General features: G+C 43.2%; 1 protein-coding gene across 1 annotated transcript in view; it reads left to right on the top strand.

The window, feature by feature from the left end:
* grip2b (glutamate receptor interacting protein 2b) overlaps positions 1–19,603 on the top strand; it is a 104,462-nt gene that overhangs the window by 29,041 nt on the left and 55,818 nt on the right. The window contains exons 10-11 of the mRNA XM_048606247.1: positions 9,508–9,642; positions 14,202–14,354. Coding sequence (XP_048462204.1) covers positions 9,508–9,642; positions 14,202–14,354 — 288 coding nt within the window. The remainder of the gene's footprint in view (positions 1–9,507; positions 9,643–14,201; positions 14,355–19,603) is intronic.

The following is a 19,603-nucleotide window of genomic DNA, read 5'->3' as shown; positions in this document are numbered from 1 at the left end:
TCCAGCATCTGCAGTTCCTACTATCTCTGATTCAATTTTCACTCCACCCCTTCATCCACTTCTGTTCTAAGGAAGATAACCCCAGCCTTGCAATTTTCAAGCCTTGGCACATGAAGCAATAATGCCCAGAAACTATACAGAAAATTTCAGCTGTGGCCTAACCCAGTTTCTTCTTTAGCTCCAGCATTACATTCAATACCACACTCAATGAATAAAAAGCATCCCATATGCCTTCTTTACCACCTTACCTAACTGCCCTGCCACCTTTAGGGACCTGTGGTCATGCACTCCAAGCTCTCTCACTTCCTCGGTCCCTCTCAAATTATTATGAATATTTCCTCACTTAGCTTGTCCTCCTCAAATACCTAAATTCAAACTTCTCTGGACTGAATTACATTTGCCATTTTCCTGCCCACTCGACCAAACCATTGATACCATTCTTCAGTCAACAGCCATCTTCTTCATTATCAACTACCCGGCCAATATTTGTGTTGTCTGCAAATTTCCCAATCATGCCTCCCACATTTAAGTCCAATTCATTAATATGTATCACAAGCAACAACGCCAACACTGAGCCCCATGGAAACCGCTGGAAACCTCTTTCCATTTGCAAAAATCATCCACTGGCCATTCCTGTTTCTGTCACTCTACCAATTTTAGATCCATCTTGTCACATCGCCCCGTGTCAGCGGACTTCAACTTTTGGGGCCAGTCTGCCTTTTGGGACCTTTTCAAATGAATCATAGAATCCCTACAATGTGGAAACAGGCCCTTCGGCCCAACAAGTCCACTCCGACACTCCGAGCATCCCACCCAAACCCGTCCCCCTATAACCCACCTAATCTACACATCCCTGAACACTACGGGGCAATTTAGCATGGTCAATCCACCTAGCCTGCACATCTTTGGACTGTGGGAGGAAACCGGAGCACCCAGAGGAAACCCACGCAGACACAGGGAGAATGTGCAAACTCCACACAGACAGTTGACCGAGGGTGGAATCAAACCTGGGTTCCTGGTGCTGTGAAGCAGCAGTGCTAACCACTGAGCCACGGTGCCGCCCCTACATTTGGTAGGAAAATGCCTTAGGAAAAATTTATGTAGAGAACATTGACTGCACTACCCTCGTCAATCCTCTTTGTTACTTCCTCAAAAGACTTAACAAACCTGGTAAGATGTGATCTTCCCCCTTACAAAAACAATGCTGACTACCCCTGGTTAATCTATGGCTTCCCAAGTAACCTGTTTTTCAATTTTGAATCTAGTAATTTGCTGACCAGATGTGGGAATAGTGACCAGACTATAATTATTATTAAACAGCGGGAAAGGCGCATACTTTGGCTGTGTTTTCTTTTCAAAAAAGAGATGGTGTAAATAACCTCCCGGAAACGTCAGGGAACCAAGGGTCTAGTGAGAGGGCAGAAATAAAGAGAATCAGTATTAATGAGAAAATGGTGCTGGGGTTAAAGACTAACAGGCCACCGTGGCCTGCTAATCTATATCCCAGAGTACAAAAAGAAGGAATTCTGAAAGTATTGGGTGCATTGGTCGTCATCTTCCAGAATTCTGTGGATTCTGGAGTAGTTCCTACAAATTGGAGGTTGGCAGATGTAACCCCAATATTTAAAAAGGAATGGAGAGAAAACACAGAATTACAGACTAGTTAACTTATTGTCAGTAGTGGGGAAATCCTGGAGTTTGTTATAATGGACAATATAACAGAACACTTGGAAAGTGTTAGTGGCATTGTACAAAGTCAACATTGGCTTACAAAAGGCAAATCATGCTGAATGTATCAATTGTAGAATCCCTACAGTGTGGAAGCAAGCTATTTGGCCCATCGAGTCCATACCCACCCTCTGAAGAGCTCCCCACCCAAAACCACTCTCCCTCCCTATCCTTGTAACCCTGAATTTCCCATACTAACCCTCCTAGCCTGCACATCCCGGGAACACTATGGGCAATTTAGCATGGCCAATCCACCTAACCTGCTGACCATTCTGCCTGGTTAAACCACCTTAACCCTTCTACCCTCCCCACCCCAATTTGCGATATTGTTGTAATTAATACTGAAGTGTTCAAAGAAACTCAAAGAATAAAAGTATTCTTCCTTCGATTTTGTTGCCAGCATTGTCCAGGAGGCTCATCTTCAATTCTTGATGACACCTGGAAAACCTGAGAGGGCTGGTACGATGACATAACTAATGGGATCTGTCTTTATGATGTATCTTCCTCTTAAGATGGTTATTTCATTGTGAATGAGTGCAGGGACTACCTTACATTTTGGATGATGTTTTTCACCATAACGTGTAAATTATACAGCACAGAGAGACAATTAGGGCTCAAACAGTAAAACCTAACAGGACTTTAATCAAGTGCTGTCATATCTTAGAATCCCTACAGTGTGGAAGCAGGCTGTTCAGCCCATTGAGCCTATACTGATACTTCGAAGGGCATCCCACCCAGACCTAACCCACCCCCCATAACCCTGCATTTCCCATGGCTAACCCACCTAGCCTGCACATCCCTGGACACTATTGGCAATTTAGCATGGCTAATCCACCTAGCCTGAACAACTTTGGACTGTGGGAGAAAACCAGAGCACTTGGAGGAAACCCACATAGACACAGAGAATGTGCAGATTCGACACAGACAGTCACCCGAGGGTGGAATTGAACCTAAGTCCCTGGCGCTGTGAGGCAGTAGTGCTAACCATTGAGCCAAACAATCAAGTAGGACTCAAACCTGCAGTCTTCTGCTAGCACCCCTTACCCATTAAGACATGTGACCAAATCATTTTTTTTTTAGTAGAATTGATAAGGGAGAACCACTGGATGTTGTGTATTTGGATTTTCAGACGGATTTTGACAAGGTCAGTGGAGAGAATTAAAGCACATGGGATAGGGAATAATATATTGGCATGGATTGAGAATTGGTTGATAGGTAACAGAGTGGAAATGACTGGGTCCTTCTCTTAGGTGGCAGTGGAGAAATGCAAAGGAGTAGTTTTGGGGCTATTCACAATATATGTAAGTCACCTGGGCAAGGGAACAATTTTCCAAATTTGCTGACGACACAAAACTGGGTAGATTTGAGGGTTGTGAGAAGAATGCAAGGAGGCTTCGAGGTATTTTAAAGTAGTTGAGTGAGTGGGAAAACACGTGGAAGATGGAGTACATCATGGCGAAGTGTGAAGTTAGATACTTCAATATGAAAAACGGAAAGGAAGAGTATTATTTAAATGGTGACATATTGGGAAGTGTGGTTGTACAAAGGGATCTGGGTGTCCTTGTACACCAGTTAATACAAGTAGGATTTTTGGATGGCTTTTGATAATGTCCACACAAGAGGTTAATGGGCAAACTTAAAGCACATAGGATAGAGTGTAATATATTCACATGGATTTGAAGGAGGCAGATGCAGCTAGCAATTAGGAAGGCAAAAGTATATTGGCCTTTGTTACAAGAGAATTTGAGTACAGGAGCATTGCAGTTGTTCAGGATCTTGGTGAGAGCACACCTGGAGCATTACGTGTAGTTTTTGTCTCCCTACCTAAGAAAAGATATAGCTGCCATAGAGTGGCTATAACAAGACTTGCAATAGGCTGATACCAGCAATGGCAGTACAGTCCCATGAAGAAAGATTAGCTTGACTGTGCCTGGATTCACTAGAGCTTAGAAGAATGAGACAGAATCTGATTGAAATGTATAAAATTCTTTCAGTTGGAGAGACTAGATGCAGGGAGAGTGTTTTCCCTGGTTGGGAAATCTAAATCTGGGAGTCAGAGTTTCAGGATATGAGGTAGACCATTTAGGACTCAAAGGATGGTGAACATGTAGAATTCTGTACCACAGAAGGCTATGATATCCAAGTCACTGAATATATTCAGGTAGACACATTTTTGGATTTTAAAAGCAACGAGGGATATAGGGAGAAAGTGGGAACATGGCGTTGAAATAGAAGATGATATTAAAAGGCGAAGCAGGCTTAAAAGGGCAAATGGCCTACTCCTGCTCCTAGTTTCTAGTCTCTATTGGACTTCATACCCTTTTGAATAATGGTACAATATGAACAGATCTCCAATCATCTGGTACCTCACCTGGATGTAGTGAGGATTTGAAAATCATCTTCAGAGCATCCACTATTGTGTTCCTTTAACAGTGCAGGATGTAATTCATCCAGCCCTGGTGATTTATCTGCCTTCAAGCAGGTCAGTCCCTCCAGTACTTCCTTCTCATTAAGCCTATTTTGTTTAATATTTCACCTGACTTCTCTGTCTGCATCAGCCTTCTGCTTTGTGAAGACTGAAACAAAGTACTCCTTAAGAACCCTGCCTACATCTTCTGCACTCTCAAACAAGTTACCATATACATCTCTAATAGGCACATTCCTTTCAGAATTTATCCTCTTGATGTATTGATAAAACATCTTTGGATTTTCCTTAGTTTTACCAGCCAATTTTTCTTCCATATCCTCTCTTTTTCCAATTTCCTTTTTCTCTTCACCTCTGTAGTTAGTCCTCTAAGCTTCTAAAGGATTACTCTTTTGATGTTGTCATGAGCTGTTTTATCTTTCTCTGCATGCATCTGGATAACTGGGGTGAGGGCTCCAGATTTATTTGTGCTTTTTCTCTGTGGAAACATGTCTTTACCCTACACATAAAATCTTCATTTTGAATGCCTCCATTCATGATAGGCTCATAATTATGGTTAAAGGATTTATTAATGGAACGTAAATGCAGCGAGCTCCTGTAGTGGAATTTGAATTCATGTTGCCAGTCCGTTAGCATTATCCTCTGGATTGCTGACCGTCCAACATTACCATTGGGCCATCATTTACACTCCCCACCACTGACTCCTAGCTAATCTTATCAACAAAATCAATAAAGAAATGTGCAAAATCTTTCAGTGAGCCAAATACACTTAATAGTTGGGCCCTGGGGAATGTTGCTGAACAAAGAGACCTTGGAGTGCAGGTTCATAGTTCCTTGAAAGTGGAGTCACAGGTAGACAAGACAGTGAAGAAGGTGTTTGGTACGCTTGCCTTTATTGGTCAGTGCATTGAATATAGGAGTTGGGAGGTCATGTTGAGGCTGTACAGGATATTGGTTAAGCCACTTTTGGAATACTGCGTTCAATTCCGGTTTCCCTGCTATAGGAAGGAAGTTGTGAAACTTGAAAAGGTTCAGAAAAGATTTACAAGGATGTTGCCGGGTTTGGATGGTTTGAGCTATAGGGAGAGGCTGAATAGGCTGGGGCTATTTTCCCTGGAGTGTCAGGCTGAAGGGTAACCTTACAGAAGTTTGCAAAATCATGAGGGGCATGGATAGGGTGAATAGCCCAAGTCTTTTTCCCCGGGTGACAGAAGATCAAAACTAGAGGGCATAGGTTTAAGGTGAGAGGCAAAAGATTTAGAAGGGACCTGAGGGGCAACTTTTTCATGCAGAGGGTGCTGTGTGTATGGAATGAGCTGCCAGAGGAAGTGGTGGAGGGTGGTACAATTACAACATTTAAGAGGCATATGGATGTGTACATGAATCAGAAGGCTTTAGAAGGGTATGGGAGAAATGCTGGCAAATGGGATGAGATTAATTTAGGATGTCTGGTCGGCATGGACGAGTTGGACAGAAGTGTCTGTTTCCATGCTGTACATCTCTATGACTCTATTAATGGATGAAACACACGGGGTAGATTTTCCTTTAAAGATATCCTGCGATTTCAATGAGAGAAATCGACAGTGGTAGCCTAAGTTGGAAGGTTCCAGCTTAGAATCCAGCCAGTTAGTTGATTCAGCTGGGGACATTTACTTGATGAACAAGTGGACCTGTAAAGGACCGGAGTGAATCTAACAGAATTCCCTGCCCCCAACCTCTATCCCTTAAATCTTTGCTTCGAGATGTGTATACTGGGTGAGAACAAGGTTGTGCTTGGTTCCAATGCGTTTGGGTTCACACATGATCCTTGGGCACTTTGGTGAGAGTGCAGATGGTGACCATGAGACAGCACAAAGAGTGATTGTCATCACAAGACAGCATTGATGAATATGAAAACACCAATGTTCATATAAAAGACATCTGGCCTGATGTGGCAAGTAATGACAGTGAATATAGATGGAAAGCCTGTCAGCATTCAGAACCAGGTATCAACATCAAGGAGCCATAGCCCTGGAACATTGTAAAGTGGATAAAAAGGAAAGAAAGGTGGAATTTCCATTAACGTTCACAGTACAGGACACCTCCAGACCTCCTCCCCAGTAAAATACACTGGTCGTTAGTTTTCAGCTAAAGGTTAAATATTGTTTAGAAACTGAAACATTTATTTGAGATTCACCAAGGAGTGTTTGTACACATGCAGTGCAATGTGGAATGAAGAAGCACAGTGGCTCAGTGGTTAGCACTGATGCCTCACAGCACAAGGTACCCAGGTTCGATTCCACCCTCGGGCAGCTGTCAGTGTGGAGTTTGCACGTTCTCCCCGTGTCTGCGTGGGTTTCCTCCGGGTGCTCCGGTTTTCTCCCACAGTCCAAAGATGTGCAGGGTAGGTGGATTGGCCATGCTAAAATTGCCCATAGTGTTCAAGGATGTGTTGATTAGGTCAGTTATCAGGGGGATAGGTCTGGGTGGGATACTCTGAGGGTCAGTGTGGACTTGTTGGGCCGAAGAACCTGTTTCCACACTGTAGGGATTCTATGATCTTGATTTCATTCTGGGAATGAAGTGAAGAAAATAATGAGCCAGTTATCAGTCCTGGGTACCATCAGATGACCTGCTTATTGTCATGTCGCTGCTTATGGGGGTTGCTGTGTAGAATTTGACAGCTGTGTTTCCTATGTTAGAGCAGGGACCAAACTTCAAATGTACCTCATTGACTAAGAAGTGCTTTAAACATGAAGAGGTTGTGGAAGCCATTTACATGACAAGGTGGCCAATGTTGCCAAAATAATGCCCAAGGAGAGTGTCAAGTAAGGAAAACCCACAATGAGATGATATAAATAAAAATGCGTCACTGTGATGAAGATGATGAACCCAGTGCTCCTGAAGACTGCTCCTGCTGGGCAATGCGATGTTGTTATCAACAAAGAGTTTCTAGTAAAATCATTCTCTGGCTGTAGGTGTCTCCCGTCAGACCAGCATTTATTGCCCATCCCTAGTTTCTCCTTGAGAAGGTGGTAGTGAGTTGCCTTCTTGAACCGCTGCAGTCCATGTGCCGTAGGTATGCCCACAATGCCCTTAGGGAGGGAATTCCAGGATTTTGACCCAGTGACAGTGAAGGAACAGCGATACATTTCCAAATCAGGATGGTGATTGGCTTGGAGGGGAACTTGCAGGTGGTAGTGTTCCTATGTATCTGCTGCCCTTATCCTTCTAGATGGACGATATCACAACTTTGTTAGGTGCTTTTGGAGTCACACATTATCTCCTGCTACCTGCAGCTTGGCATACACAGTGACAAGGAGTTGCAGAAGCAGTAGTTGCAGGGGTTTTGGAGTTCTTGGGCTGGGTGGCTGTTAACAGAACTGCTCCACTTGTTCCTGCTGTTGTTAATAGAGCCAACAACTGATTGAAACTAACCAAAGTCTTCTGGAGACAGTCAGAGATTGGGGATTTTGGGATGGCTTCGATCAGCTGAAATATCAACTGTGAGATCAGGTTAAGCTCTGCTACAAATGTCTTGGTTTTAGTTTGGTGTCTCTTTTTTAAAGTATCATAAAATAAGATGCCAACCTTGAAAAAGTAAGAAAGCACTTAACTGCCCGAAGTGGTCCATGTTGAGTGACATCTTTGTGTTTGGTACTTAGGATAACAGCAAATGGTTAATGCTATTTGTCCAACATAGGTGGCTATTGGATACACAAGTAAGTGGCGGGGCTGATGTAATTAAACCAATGGATTATATCATCCTTACAAATCTGTGTGAAAAGTTATTATATTACAATCAGAAAATCAGGCAAATAAATTTACCATTTAGCAAATGCTCCTGGGCAGAATAAGCATTTGTCTCTAATCCATCATTGTCATAAGAAGTGCACTTATATTGACTTTCTTTTTGATAATCTCAAATAAAAACATTACAAGAAATGAAACTGGAATCAATGTTTAAATGTCATTTCTTCTCCGCTTACTGCTCTGAGGAAATGCCAAAGGCCCCATTCAATTTGAGTTCAGGGTCAACGGTCATCAATGGGCATGTTCTGATGCTTCAGACATTGCAAACAAGTGCTGTGATGGGAAAATCTAAAAGCCTCTAGGTCCAAGCTACAGTCATGATCTATTTACTGTGAATAGATGGACAAGAAAAGACTGACCTACTGATTCTGTGAATGTGGGATATCCTTCTAGGATCCATTATTGGCCAAAATAAATAAGAGTTGTTGATCCTTTAAATGTCCAAAACCCACTGTAAATCACTCCCAGGTATGTGCCATTCCATATCTAAACTATCAAGACTCTTCAATTAGATTCTAGCCTGCAACATACTCCCAAATATCCAATTTTCTATACATAAACAACTGTAACCCCTCTATTAGGTTGTAGTCTGTAACTCCTGTGTATCTGTTACTTTACGTATAACTCTACAATTAAGTTGCAGCCTGTAACTCTCACCTGGGCATCTTTATTCTGTATTTATACCACCAAGTCCCTTGATTAGATTCCTGTCAGTATCTCGCTGCCAGGAGTCTGTTATTGTATCTATAAGCCATCCAGAGCTATCGATTAGATTCCACCCTGTAACTCATTCCCAGCTCCTTGTTACACTATAAATAATCCACCGCAAGCACTCAATTAGTTTCCAGCCCATGGCTTTGCTTTATTCATTTTTATCCATATACAAACCATCAGAACTTCTCAATTCAATTCCAGCCAGTAACTCACTCTCAGTACATGTCATTCTCCAGGTATTTAATAAGTAGTTTCAGATGTATCCTTGGAATTATAGGGTTGGAAACTTGCCACCTATAATCAGAGATGATCAGTGCATTATAAGGCAAACGAGTAAAGCATGTTTAACTAGAACAGTGTGAATGATTTTGTGTTGGCCAGGCCTTACGAAAGGTGATTTTTAGATTTATTAGTATTCTCCGATTGTTGCAATATCAGGAGATCAAAGCACTGTGATGAATGTTCAGTGCATAGTCTGATATTAATCACAGTGAGTAAATTATACAAATGAATTTAAACACAAGGTTTGAACCATGGATCCAAGGCAGGTTCTTAAAGGGCAGCTGTCTTCTTATTTAAAACAAATTCTTGAGCTAAGTGCAAAACTAATTTAGATGATAGTCTCATTATTTTCATGAATGTCAGTGGAAGAAACAAGAGGGAAGATCAGTCATTTACAGAGCAACCTCACCTTAAGGTGGTGTTGATGTATATTCTGGCATTAAGATGTTGATTAATGTCCTTTAAGTGGTACAATCTCATTATGGAGGAGTTGAGTTTTACTCATATTCTATTTCTCTTGTCTCTCTTCTCCATCTTCTCTCCACCTCACATTGGCTAACGGACAGTTAAGATTCAGAAGAGTGACCACCATCACTGCTGGGACCCCTGTGTCAACTACTGTCATACCTACCATCCAGGGCACTGCAAGACACCAACCTGGAATGCAGCAACCCCTCTATCCAACTCGGACTACTGCAAATGTACAGTAACTTGGTTTATCCTTCTGGACCAACACTCAAACCCAGCAACCCGTTCAGCACCAGCTCCAAGAACGTCCTATGCCAGGGAATGAACCTTTTACTTAAAAGCAAACCTGTTTATTTCCTCTTCCCTCTCCCTTTCTTTTAGTCACATAGTCTCAGATATGCCAATACCCAGGGACTCACCTCAGCAGCACAACTACAGTTAGGCATCAGGATTATATGGGTTCTCTGACGCAGCAGACTCGTAATAAATAGAAGCAGAAGTAAGCCATTTGACTCTTTGAACCTCTTCTGCTATTTAATCTGACCACAATTAATCCCCTATCTCAATACCATATTCACACTTTCTCCCCCTACCTCTTAATGCCTTTAGAATCTCAAGAATTCTCTAATTGTTGAATATATTCAGTGACCTGGCCTCTACAGCCTTCTGAATTACAAAATTCCATAGATTCACTCTTGCTTGAGTGAAAACATTGAATTTTCTGATGGGCAACTCCCCTGTACCCAGAACCCTACAAAAGACTCCATTAAAGACAAAGAATTTGGATAGCTCTGACACATTCAAGTTTAATGGTTGTTCAGCAAACCTTAGATGATTGAAACTCAAAATTGATTTTCAAACTCATCATTGACCACACCCCAACCACATCGCCACTGTACCTTGCACCCTTCATTCCCACCTGGCACGAAACTGACCTCATCCACCTGGCATCCTTTACCAACCTCACCCACCTGGCTTCCCTCCTGACCTCACCCACCTGGCCTCCCTACTGACCTCATTCAGCTGGCACTCCTAACAACCTCACCCACCTAGCACCCCTACTGATCTCACCCACCTGGCACCAAACGGACCTCACACATCTGGTATCCCTAACAACCTTACCCACCTGGCACCATACCAACCTCACCCACCTGGCACCATACTGACCTTGCACAACTGGCACCCCTGACAACCTGACCCAACCTGGCACTATACTGACCTCACCCACCTGGCCTCACTACCGACCTCACCCACCTGGTCCCCTTACCAACTTCACACACCTGGTACCCTACCAACCTCACTCACCTGGCATCCTTACTGACTTCACCCACCTGGTTTCCTTACCGATCTCACACATCTGGCATCCACAGCAACCTCACCCACTTGGTACACCATCAAATCTGTTCACCCAGCTGTCACCCTAAACCTACGCTTAGCTTACATACGTACCCCTTCACAGGATCTGTCAAAGCAGACATCTGTGCTGCTGGACATTTAAATCAGAGAATCCAGCAGCTACTGCTCTGAAAGGGTGCGTAGTTTTCCTGCCAATTCTTCCTCCTGCTGGACTTGTAGCTTCCTGGACAGATTTGAAACAAGAGGTCTCTGTCCAGGAATCTCCAGCACATTAGACATCCAAAGGTAAGTGGGTAATGTTTAATCTAACCAGGGTTGATTTCTGATCTGATCAATTTTTGACCCTGATCAAGCCTGCAGAGTTCGGTGTTATCCCTTTCTAAGTGGAGGAGCAAGGGAACCTTTAGCCCAAGATGGTCCATTTAAAGTCCAGCCAATGTACTTTTACATCCAATTTTTTTGTTGTTCTTCCACAGTGAAAAAGAACCTGACAGCTGCCTCACTCCACATCAGGGCGAAAGGGTAGAGATTGAGCAACTATCCTTTCAGCATTTGTGGGCACTGATGTGAAGGTTACAGTGGATTGGCCATGTAATATTGCCCATAGTGTCCAGAGATGTGCAAGCTGGGTGGATTAGCCATGGGAAATGCAGGGTTACAGGGATAGAGCCTGGGTGGGATGCTCTTTGGAGAGTTTGTGTGGACTCAATGGGCTGAATGGTCTGCTTCCACACTGTGGGGATTCTATGGAACGACAGGGTGGCATTGGAGTACTTTAGGCCTGGAAACCCAGTCTGATCTAGATTGATATTGTTCAGCTGAAAATTCCTATCTGAAATAACATTTAAAAAGGCATTTCCTGCATCACAGTATTTAAGATGGAATAATAAGAAAAATGGCTGAACCAAGGGCCCAGATTCCTTGCAGTTGGTGTCACTTCAGGAGCTAAAATGGTATACTCACTGAGTATATCGCCGAATAAGACAAGTCTGTGCACAAGAATTGTTCGAATTGTCGAGCATGTAAACAAATATAAATCCATGATGACGTTCAGTAAAGTGAAGACTAAATCAGACAGACAGAGAGCGAGCTGCATTTGTAACAAATTAAAGAATCAAAGTATAACCTACATCGAAACTGGAAGGAAGTTTTACTGTCATTGGTAGAAATCTATTCTAAATAATAAAGGGAAATGAAGGTTAGAAGATCTGAGGTATGTGGGCAATAAGCAGACTGAAGGAAAAAAAAACCCATGGAGGACAACCACAGAGATATCCAGCGAAGTAACCCAGACAGGGTCAAAGGATGGAATAGAAGGGGATGGACCCCTGCAGTATCTCTGATATCAAGTTTGAACCAAAAATCGGGAACCTCCTTCACAGCCACAACTGTCCAAAACTCCTCCTTCCCACATGTTAGTGGTGTGGGCCACAGAGATGTACCAGTCAGGAATAGGGCCAAGCATGTGATGTTGAGTTGCCCCATTGTACAGCGCAAGCAGCCTAGCACGGTATGCAATGGGATAGAAGGGCAAGAGGGACTGAGTTACCTAGGACCCAGGTTGCCAGAGTCTGGGAGTGTTAACGTAGCACTGGGAACATAAATTGGACGCTCCCTCCCTCATCAACCAATGGTTCTCTACAACATCCTGTCATCTTACTTTCAGGAGATACTTTGATTTTGTTAATTGGATTACATTTCATCTGGTATTAAGCAATTGGCTCAAAGAGAGCGGCTCAGAGCTCAAATCATCATCAGCAGCATTTCTCTGTTTATCTATTGACTTTGATTGAGTTGCCGTGAATTTTTATTGCTGACTGCCATTCCTGGGGATGGGATGGGGGCCATGTCCTGACTAGAGGTTTCCTCACCAGAACCGCCACTCACATTCCCGCTAATAGTCACTTCGCACAGCCGAGCCCAATTTCCCATGGCCATCGTAACATATGTTTGGTTGTCTCCAGTACTTTTGTAACAAGTAAACAAAAGAGTTAAAAGAAGTTGGGGGAAAAAGTGTACACTATTGTTTTAATGGGCCTCTGCTTTATTTTTGCCCAGATTTACTCATGTCAGGAAATAAAAGCAAAATACTGCAGATGCTGGAGATCTGAAATTAAAAAACAGAGTGCTGGAGAAACTCAGCAGGTTTGGCAGCATCTGTGGAGACACAAACAGAGTTAACAGAGTCCTGTCTTCAAAGAAGAGTCATATTGGACTCAAAATGTTAAATTAGGAAGTTAATCTTTGATTCCTGGAGACTTCAGGACAATCCTGATGGCTTATGAATCAATTAGTTGCCTACCAGTGTTATGGCTTAATTTCACAATTTTTTTTTTAAAGATGATCCCGCCTTAAAGGCACTAAGTTTCAATTTCATACTGCACTTCTCTTACATGAAACTCTGTTTCATACCCAGTGCAGGCACATTGGGCCCAATGTAACAACTCAGTAAACGTGTGATCCTACACACTCTATCATCACAGTTGCAAAAACTGAGAAGTGTTGGAGCTCAAAATGCACATTCCTCAATCCAAAGAGAAATTCGGGGTTCTGAGAATGTTGCTGCCATAGATTTTACCAGATAAATCTTCTTGCTTCAGAATTCTGTGCCGGTGGAGTTTTTGTTGGGAAATGAGGCCTGGATGTCAGCACTTGCTGACACTTTCCCAGTCCATGGAACACGGAATCCCCAATCCCTCAGTCCATGGAACACGGAATCCCCAATCCCTCGTTCAAAGCTCTGTGTCCTGAGATTCCCCCTCAGATCCCAGTTCTGGCGTCGCTAATCCTGATGCAGCATATCCCTGGAATTCAATCAAATGACCTGTCAATCTAACCGACCCACCTCCATCTAGCCATTGGCTACCTCGAAATGCAGGGAGCAAGTGGTTGGTTAAAAGGCAGAGCACATGGATTGAATTGGATAATTACCTGGAGAGAAAAAGTTATCAGGGCAGCTAGGGAAAAGGCAGAGAGGACGGGATCGGGGATTGAGTTGCTGTAATAGAAAGCAAGTATGGACACGACAGTCCCATTCTGAGCTGTAACCTTTCGATCATTTCCAAGTGCATCATCATGGTCTGCCTTCCCACTCCAAGTGGGAAATGGACCGACTCCTTGTTATCCAATGGTATGAATCTTAACTCTTCAGGCAAACAGGTTTTATTTTCCATTTCCATTATTTCTGGAAGTACAAAGTAAAGGTGTGCAAAGAGAACAGCAGAACAAACTGTGAGTGATGTTTGCTGCCTGGATTCTATACTTGGAGGATTGACAACCCTGCTCAGTTCCAAACCATTGCACAGTGCATGTAGCCATGTTCAACCCTTTGGAAAGACTGATCTCTTTTTTAATGACTTCCTTCATGATTGTGAGTTGACCCACCGCCCCCCTCCTCTCTCTCTCTCTCTCTGTCTGACTCTTTTACCTTCCATAGCTCTGGTGCCAGCCAGTTGTTCTCCTCCCTCATCCGGCACATCAGGTTTCAGCTCCCAGAACACAAACACGCTGACGCGCAATATTCATCCCATGAGCCCACGAGCAACTATGATGAGGCGGAGAATGAGAAGGAAAGAGTACAAAAGTTCATGTGAGTCTCTTTATTGCCTTTCACTTTCAAGGATGACACCTCTTGATTTCTATCAGTGATTAAAATAAAATAATTCGATTGATGTAAAGCATCGATGCTGTGAAATTATGACAGTCAAATGTCTCATAACATTAATTTATGCTTACGATACCTAGTAAAGTAACACTTGCAATAATGGGTCATAGACAATTTCTTTGTTATGAAACTGTTTCTCCACAGATGCTGCTTGACCTGCTGAGTACTCCCAGCATCTTCTGTTTTTGTTTCGGATTCTCAGCATCTGCAGCGTGTTGCTTTTGTTTGAAATTATTTGTCTGCAATTCCATCAGGCAGAAGTTACAAAAGCTTAAACACATGCACCAACAGGTTCAAGAACAGCTTCTTCCCCACTTTTATCAGACTTCTGAACGGACCTCTCAAATTTCAAATCTAATGTTGATCTTGCTTTTTGTGCACCTTCTTTGCAGCCGCAACTTTGTATTTCCTCGCGCTGTGTAATCACCCTATGATCTTTGTGTCCTTGTATGTTTAATCTCCCTGTATTGCATGCAAAACAAAACTTTTCACTGTACTTGGGTACATGTGACAATAATAAATCCAATCAAATCAAGCATTTGAAGGAGAAATTGAAGGTAAAAACAGAAGAGGCAGAAGGGAAATGGGATGCATGGATAACATTGAGAGGTGGAGTGAGGGAGGCTTATTGGAAGCAAGATTATGCCAACAGTCTCATTAAAGCTATGGTGACAACAAACAAATGAGCAAACTTACCAGTTACAGGAAGAGCTTTTTGGAAATAAAAGTACGTCTTATTAATTGCTGTCTGGATACTGTGCTTCTCTAAGAGCCAGGGAAATGCAACCCAGGGCCAGCAAGTGAGGACATTCTCTTAGACAATCTCAATAACTGGACATCGAGGACAAATTACTGGTACAGAACTTCAATAAACAGATTGAGGAGGGAACAGATTCACTACTGTGTTCACGTAGAAAGTTAATGGGAAAATTTGGATCTAAATGTTTGAAAACAGAAATGTAAGCGCTTGGATAATCTTAAAAAAAATTGGTAAAACACCCAAAAAGAAAGCAAGTACGACTTATGAAGAAAATCTAGATTTGACAAGACTAAAGGAAACTTGGGAGAATAAAATGTTTGATTGCTGTTTTTCAAGTTCAAAATATTTAAAGGAATTCCTAGATACTTTGAGAATACATATTAAAACTTTGACGTATTTACATTAGTTTTATCAGCAGTTTTTACTCTAGAGGGCAGTGAGGAGATGGAACGTGAAGATGGAATCCAAAGTCGGAGCAGAGCCAGAAAACCTCAAATATCTTGGTGACAGTGTCTTCAATGACCCACCTTTTCTGTATGAACATAGCAACAGAAGGCCAACTTATGGTTGGAAGTGGCTGATATCCTTTCTGTGGCTTGGCTGTTCCTTGCCATGTATGAGCCAAGCTTGAAAATCATCCAAGTCTTGCTGCACCTGGACATGAATTGCTTGAATACTTGAGGATTCACTAATGGTGATGGACATTGTGCAATCATCAATGAATATCCCACTCTTGACCCTGATGGAGGAAAGGTCATTGATAAAAAAAGCTGAAGATGTTTGGGCAAAGGAACTCCTGCAGAGATGCCCTGGAGCTGATTTGATTGATGTCCAGCAATTGCAGCTATTCTCTGACTCCAACCAGCAGAGGGTATTTATACTGATTTCTGTTGACTCTAGTTTTCCAGGCACCCTTGCTGTCACACTCAGCTAACTGCTGCCTCAATCTCAAAGCTGCCTCTCTGATCTCGCCTCTGGAGTTCAGATCTTTTGACCATGTTCAGCCCATGGTTGTAATGGGGTCAGTGGTCTTAGTCTAACCCATGTTGAGCATCGAGGAACCAATTATTTGATGAATATGTACTGCTTGATAACATTTTCAACACATTCCTTCACTTTGTTGGTGATCAAGAGTAGAGTGATTGGATAGAGTGGCTCAGCATCACAGCTGGAAATATACCAGGGTTCCTAGCCTTTGCAATATCCAGTGTCTCCAGCTGTATCTTGATATCACATAGTGTAAATCTAATTGCCTGAAGATTGGTATGTATAATGCTGAGGACCTCTAGAGAAGGCTCAGATCAATGATCCACTTGGCACATCTGGCTAAAGGTGGTTACACATGCTTCAGCCTTGTATTTTTGCACTGATGTGCCAGGCTCCCCCATCATTGAGGATAGGGATGTTTCTGCAGCTCTCTGTTCCCATTATGAGTTTAACTGTCCAACACCATTCTTAATGGGCTGGATTGCAGAGCTTTGATCTGACCTGTTGTTAACGGGATTGCTTTGTTCTATCTTTAGCATGCTGCTTCCGCTGTACAGCATGTATAGTCCTGTATGGCAGCCTCCCTGAGTTGGTAGTATGCATCTAGATCGAGCACTGCACTAGGCATCCTTCATTGAACCAGCAATGATGTCCTAGTTTGATGGTAATGGTAGTGTGGGGGAATTGCAAGACTGTGAGGTTACAGATCATGCTCAAATACAATTCTGCCATTCCTGTGACCCACAGCACCTAGTTAGGACTTTGATCTGAATCTTTCCATTTTCCATTGGCTAAGGCAAATGCATACCATGGCTACAAGAGGAGATTAAGAGTCTGGGAATTCTCTGGCCGGTAGATCAGCTTGTGACTCCCCAAAGCCTGTGCACTATCTGCAAGGCACAAGTCAGGAGTGTGCTGGAATGCTGTCTACTTGTCCAGCTGAGTACAGCTCCAACAACATTCCAGAAACTTGTCACAATCCTGTTCAAAGCAAACAGCATGACTGGCACCGAATACACCACCTTCAGCCTTCACTCACCCCATTGCCAAAACTGGACCATCTACAATGTGTATTGCAGCAATCTACCAAGGGTCCTTTTGACAGCACCTTCCAAACTTGCAACTTCTACCATCTGGAGGGATAAGGTTATCAAATACATAAGGAGCACCACCAACTGCAAGCTCCCCCTCAAGACACGCACCATCCTGACTTGGAACTATTATCACCATTCCTTCACTGTTATTGGGTCACAATCCTTAAACTCCCTTCTTAACCCACACGGACAGTGTACGGTTCTGGTCTCCTTACTTGAGAAAGGATGTACTGGCACTGGAGGGGGTGCAGAGGAGGGTCACTAGGTTGATTCCGGAGTTGAGAGTGTTAGCTTATGAGGAGAGATTGAGTAGACTGGGTCTATACTCACTGGAATTTAGAAGAATGAAGGGGGAATCTTATAGAAACATATAACATTATGAAGGGAATAGATAAGATAGAAGCAGGGAGGTTGTTTCCTACTAGTAGGTGAAGTAGGTGGCATTGCCTCAGAATGAGAGGGAACAGATTTAGGCCTGAGTTGAGGAGGAATTCTTCACGCAAAGGGTTGTGAATCTGTGGAATTCCCTGCCCAGTGAAGCAGTTGAGGCTACCTCGTTGAATGTTTTTAAGGCAAAGACAGATAGATTTTTGAACAGTGAAGGAATTAAGGGTTATGGTGAGAGGGTGGGTAAGTGGAGCTGGGTCCACAAAAAGATCAGCCATGATCTTATTGGATGGTGGAGCAGGTTCAAGGGGCCAGATGGCCTACAGCAGTTTGAGAAGGCAGCTCATCACCATCTTATTAAGGTCAATGCCAGCCTTGCCAGTGATGCACTCATCCTATGAATGAGCTGAAAAACAGTATTCACAAGCCCAACTTGATGACTATGTTCTTCAGGTCTGGGCAGGTACTTTCAAGATTAATGGACTGTTGGTGATGGACTTTGAAATGCCCTCTCCAGAGTCTATGGCATGAGTTTGCCACCCTCAGAGCTTCCTCCAAGTGGTGTTCAACATGGAGGAGTACTGATTCATCAGCTGAGGGAGGCCGAGGCTGATAATCAGCAGGAAGTGTCCAAGGTGTTTGACCTCAGCATCAATGTTGAAGACTTTCTGAATCTCTCCCTGCCAAATGATGACTGTTTGCCACCTCTGTTGGCTCCGATCTGTCTTTGGTACAGAACACACACAGTAACAATGATGGCAGTGTTGGGAAATTGACCAAAAGTTACGATTCTGTCAGTATGACTGTTGACTAGTCTGTGGGACAGCTCTCCCAACTTTGGGACAAGACCCCCATTCTTTTAAGGAGGATTTTGCAGGGTTCGAGTGTGCCCTTGTCGTGTCCAGTGCCTTGGTTGATTCTCGATGCTGGTCATAGGTTTTAGATCCAATCATGACACCATTGAGTTTTGATACAATGGAGTGACTTACCCAGTCAATCTACCACATTGCTGCAGGTCGCTCATTGGGCAACATGTAAGGACAGCAGATTTCCTTTCTTAAAGGCCATTAGTGAACCCAATGAGTTATTGCAACAATCCAGTCATTTCATAGTCACCGTTACTGATCATGGCTTTTTATACTGGGTTTCTTCGATTAAGTGAGGGAAGTGAAATTTCCCAGATGCCATGGTGCGATTCGAATCATATCTCTGGATCTCCTCTACTAGAACTGTTCATAGCCAAGAGCTCCTTCACTGGAACTTTCCACTGGCATTCTCCTGACCAGTTGTTGTAATGGAACCTATTTATACTCGATAAATGAGCACTTTTCTGAGGCTCGGTCGGTACAGTCTGATCTTGAAATCAAGAAGCAGTAGGGTTGAATCTCATCAGAGACATGTCAGCTGAGGCTTTAGTGTACTACTGAGGGAGTGCAGTACTGCCAGACATGCTGTCTTCAGGACAGGTCATTAAACCAAGACCAAGGCTTGGATTTTCTTGACAGAGATGGGTGTTGGGAGGTGGGTTTGATTCCACTCCCAATGCCAGTGTGCCATGAGGCGTAATTTTCACGGGGTCAGGAATCCTAGTGACCAAGTTAGTGTCCAGAGAGATGGGAATAATCGTGGGACACCAGGGAAGTGGTCCATGTTCTGGCTAGAATCTGTGTCTGTGCGGAATTATAAGAAATTAGAGGATCTTCATGTCCAAGGTGGTCAGGGCAAATGGAGAGAGAATAGACACTCAAAGTGGAGGAAGGAAAGCTTAGTTGCCAAAGTTTTATGACTTTTGGGCCTTTTATGTCCAGGCTTTGATGGATTTTTTGCAACACTACCACTAGTGTAACCACCGGTTTGGAGTTGGACAGCTTTAGAAAGCTCTTAATGTCCTCAAGCTGCCCGATGAATGAGGTGAGCAGATGTACTTCTCTTCCCCCCAACATCCC

This window comes from Rhincodon typus, chromosome 16 (genome assembly GCF_021869965.1).
Source record: "Rhincodon typus isolate 14 chromosome 16, sRhiTyp1.1, whole genome shotgun sequence".
NCBI lineage: Eukaryota > Metazoa > Chordata > Chondrichthyes > Orectolobiformes > Rhincodontidae > Rhincodon > Rhincodon typus.
Note: the sequence above shows the minus strand (reverse complement) of the source record. Positions and strands in the feature narration are given on the sequence as shown.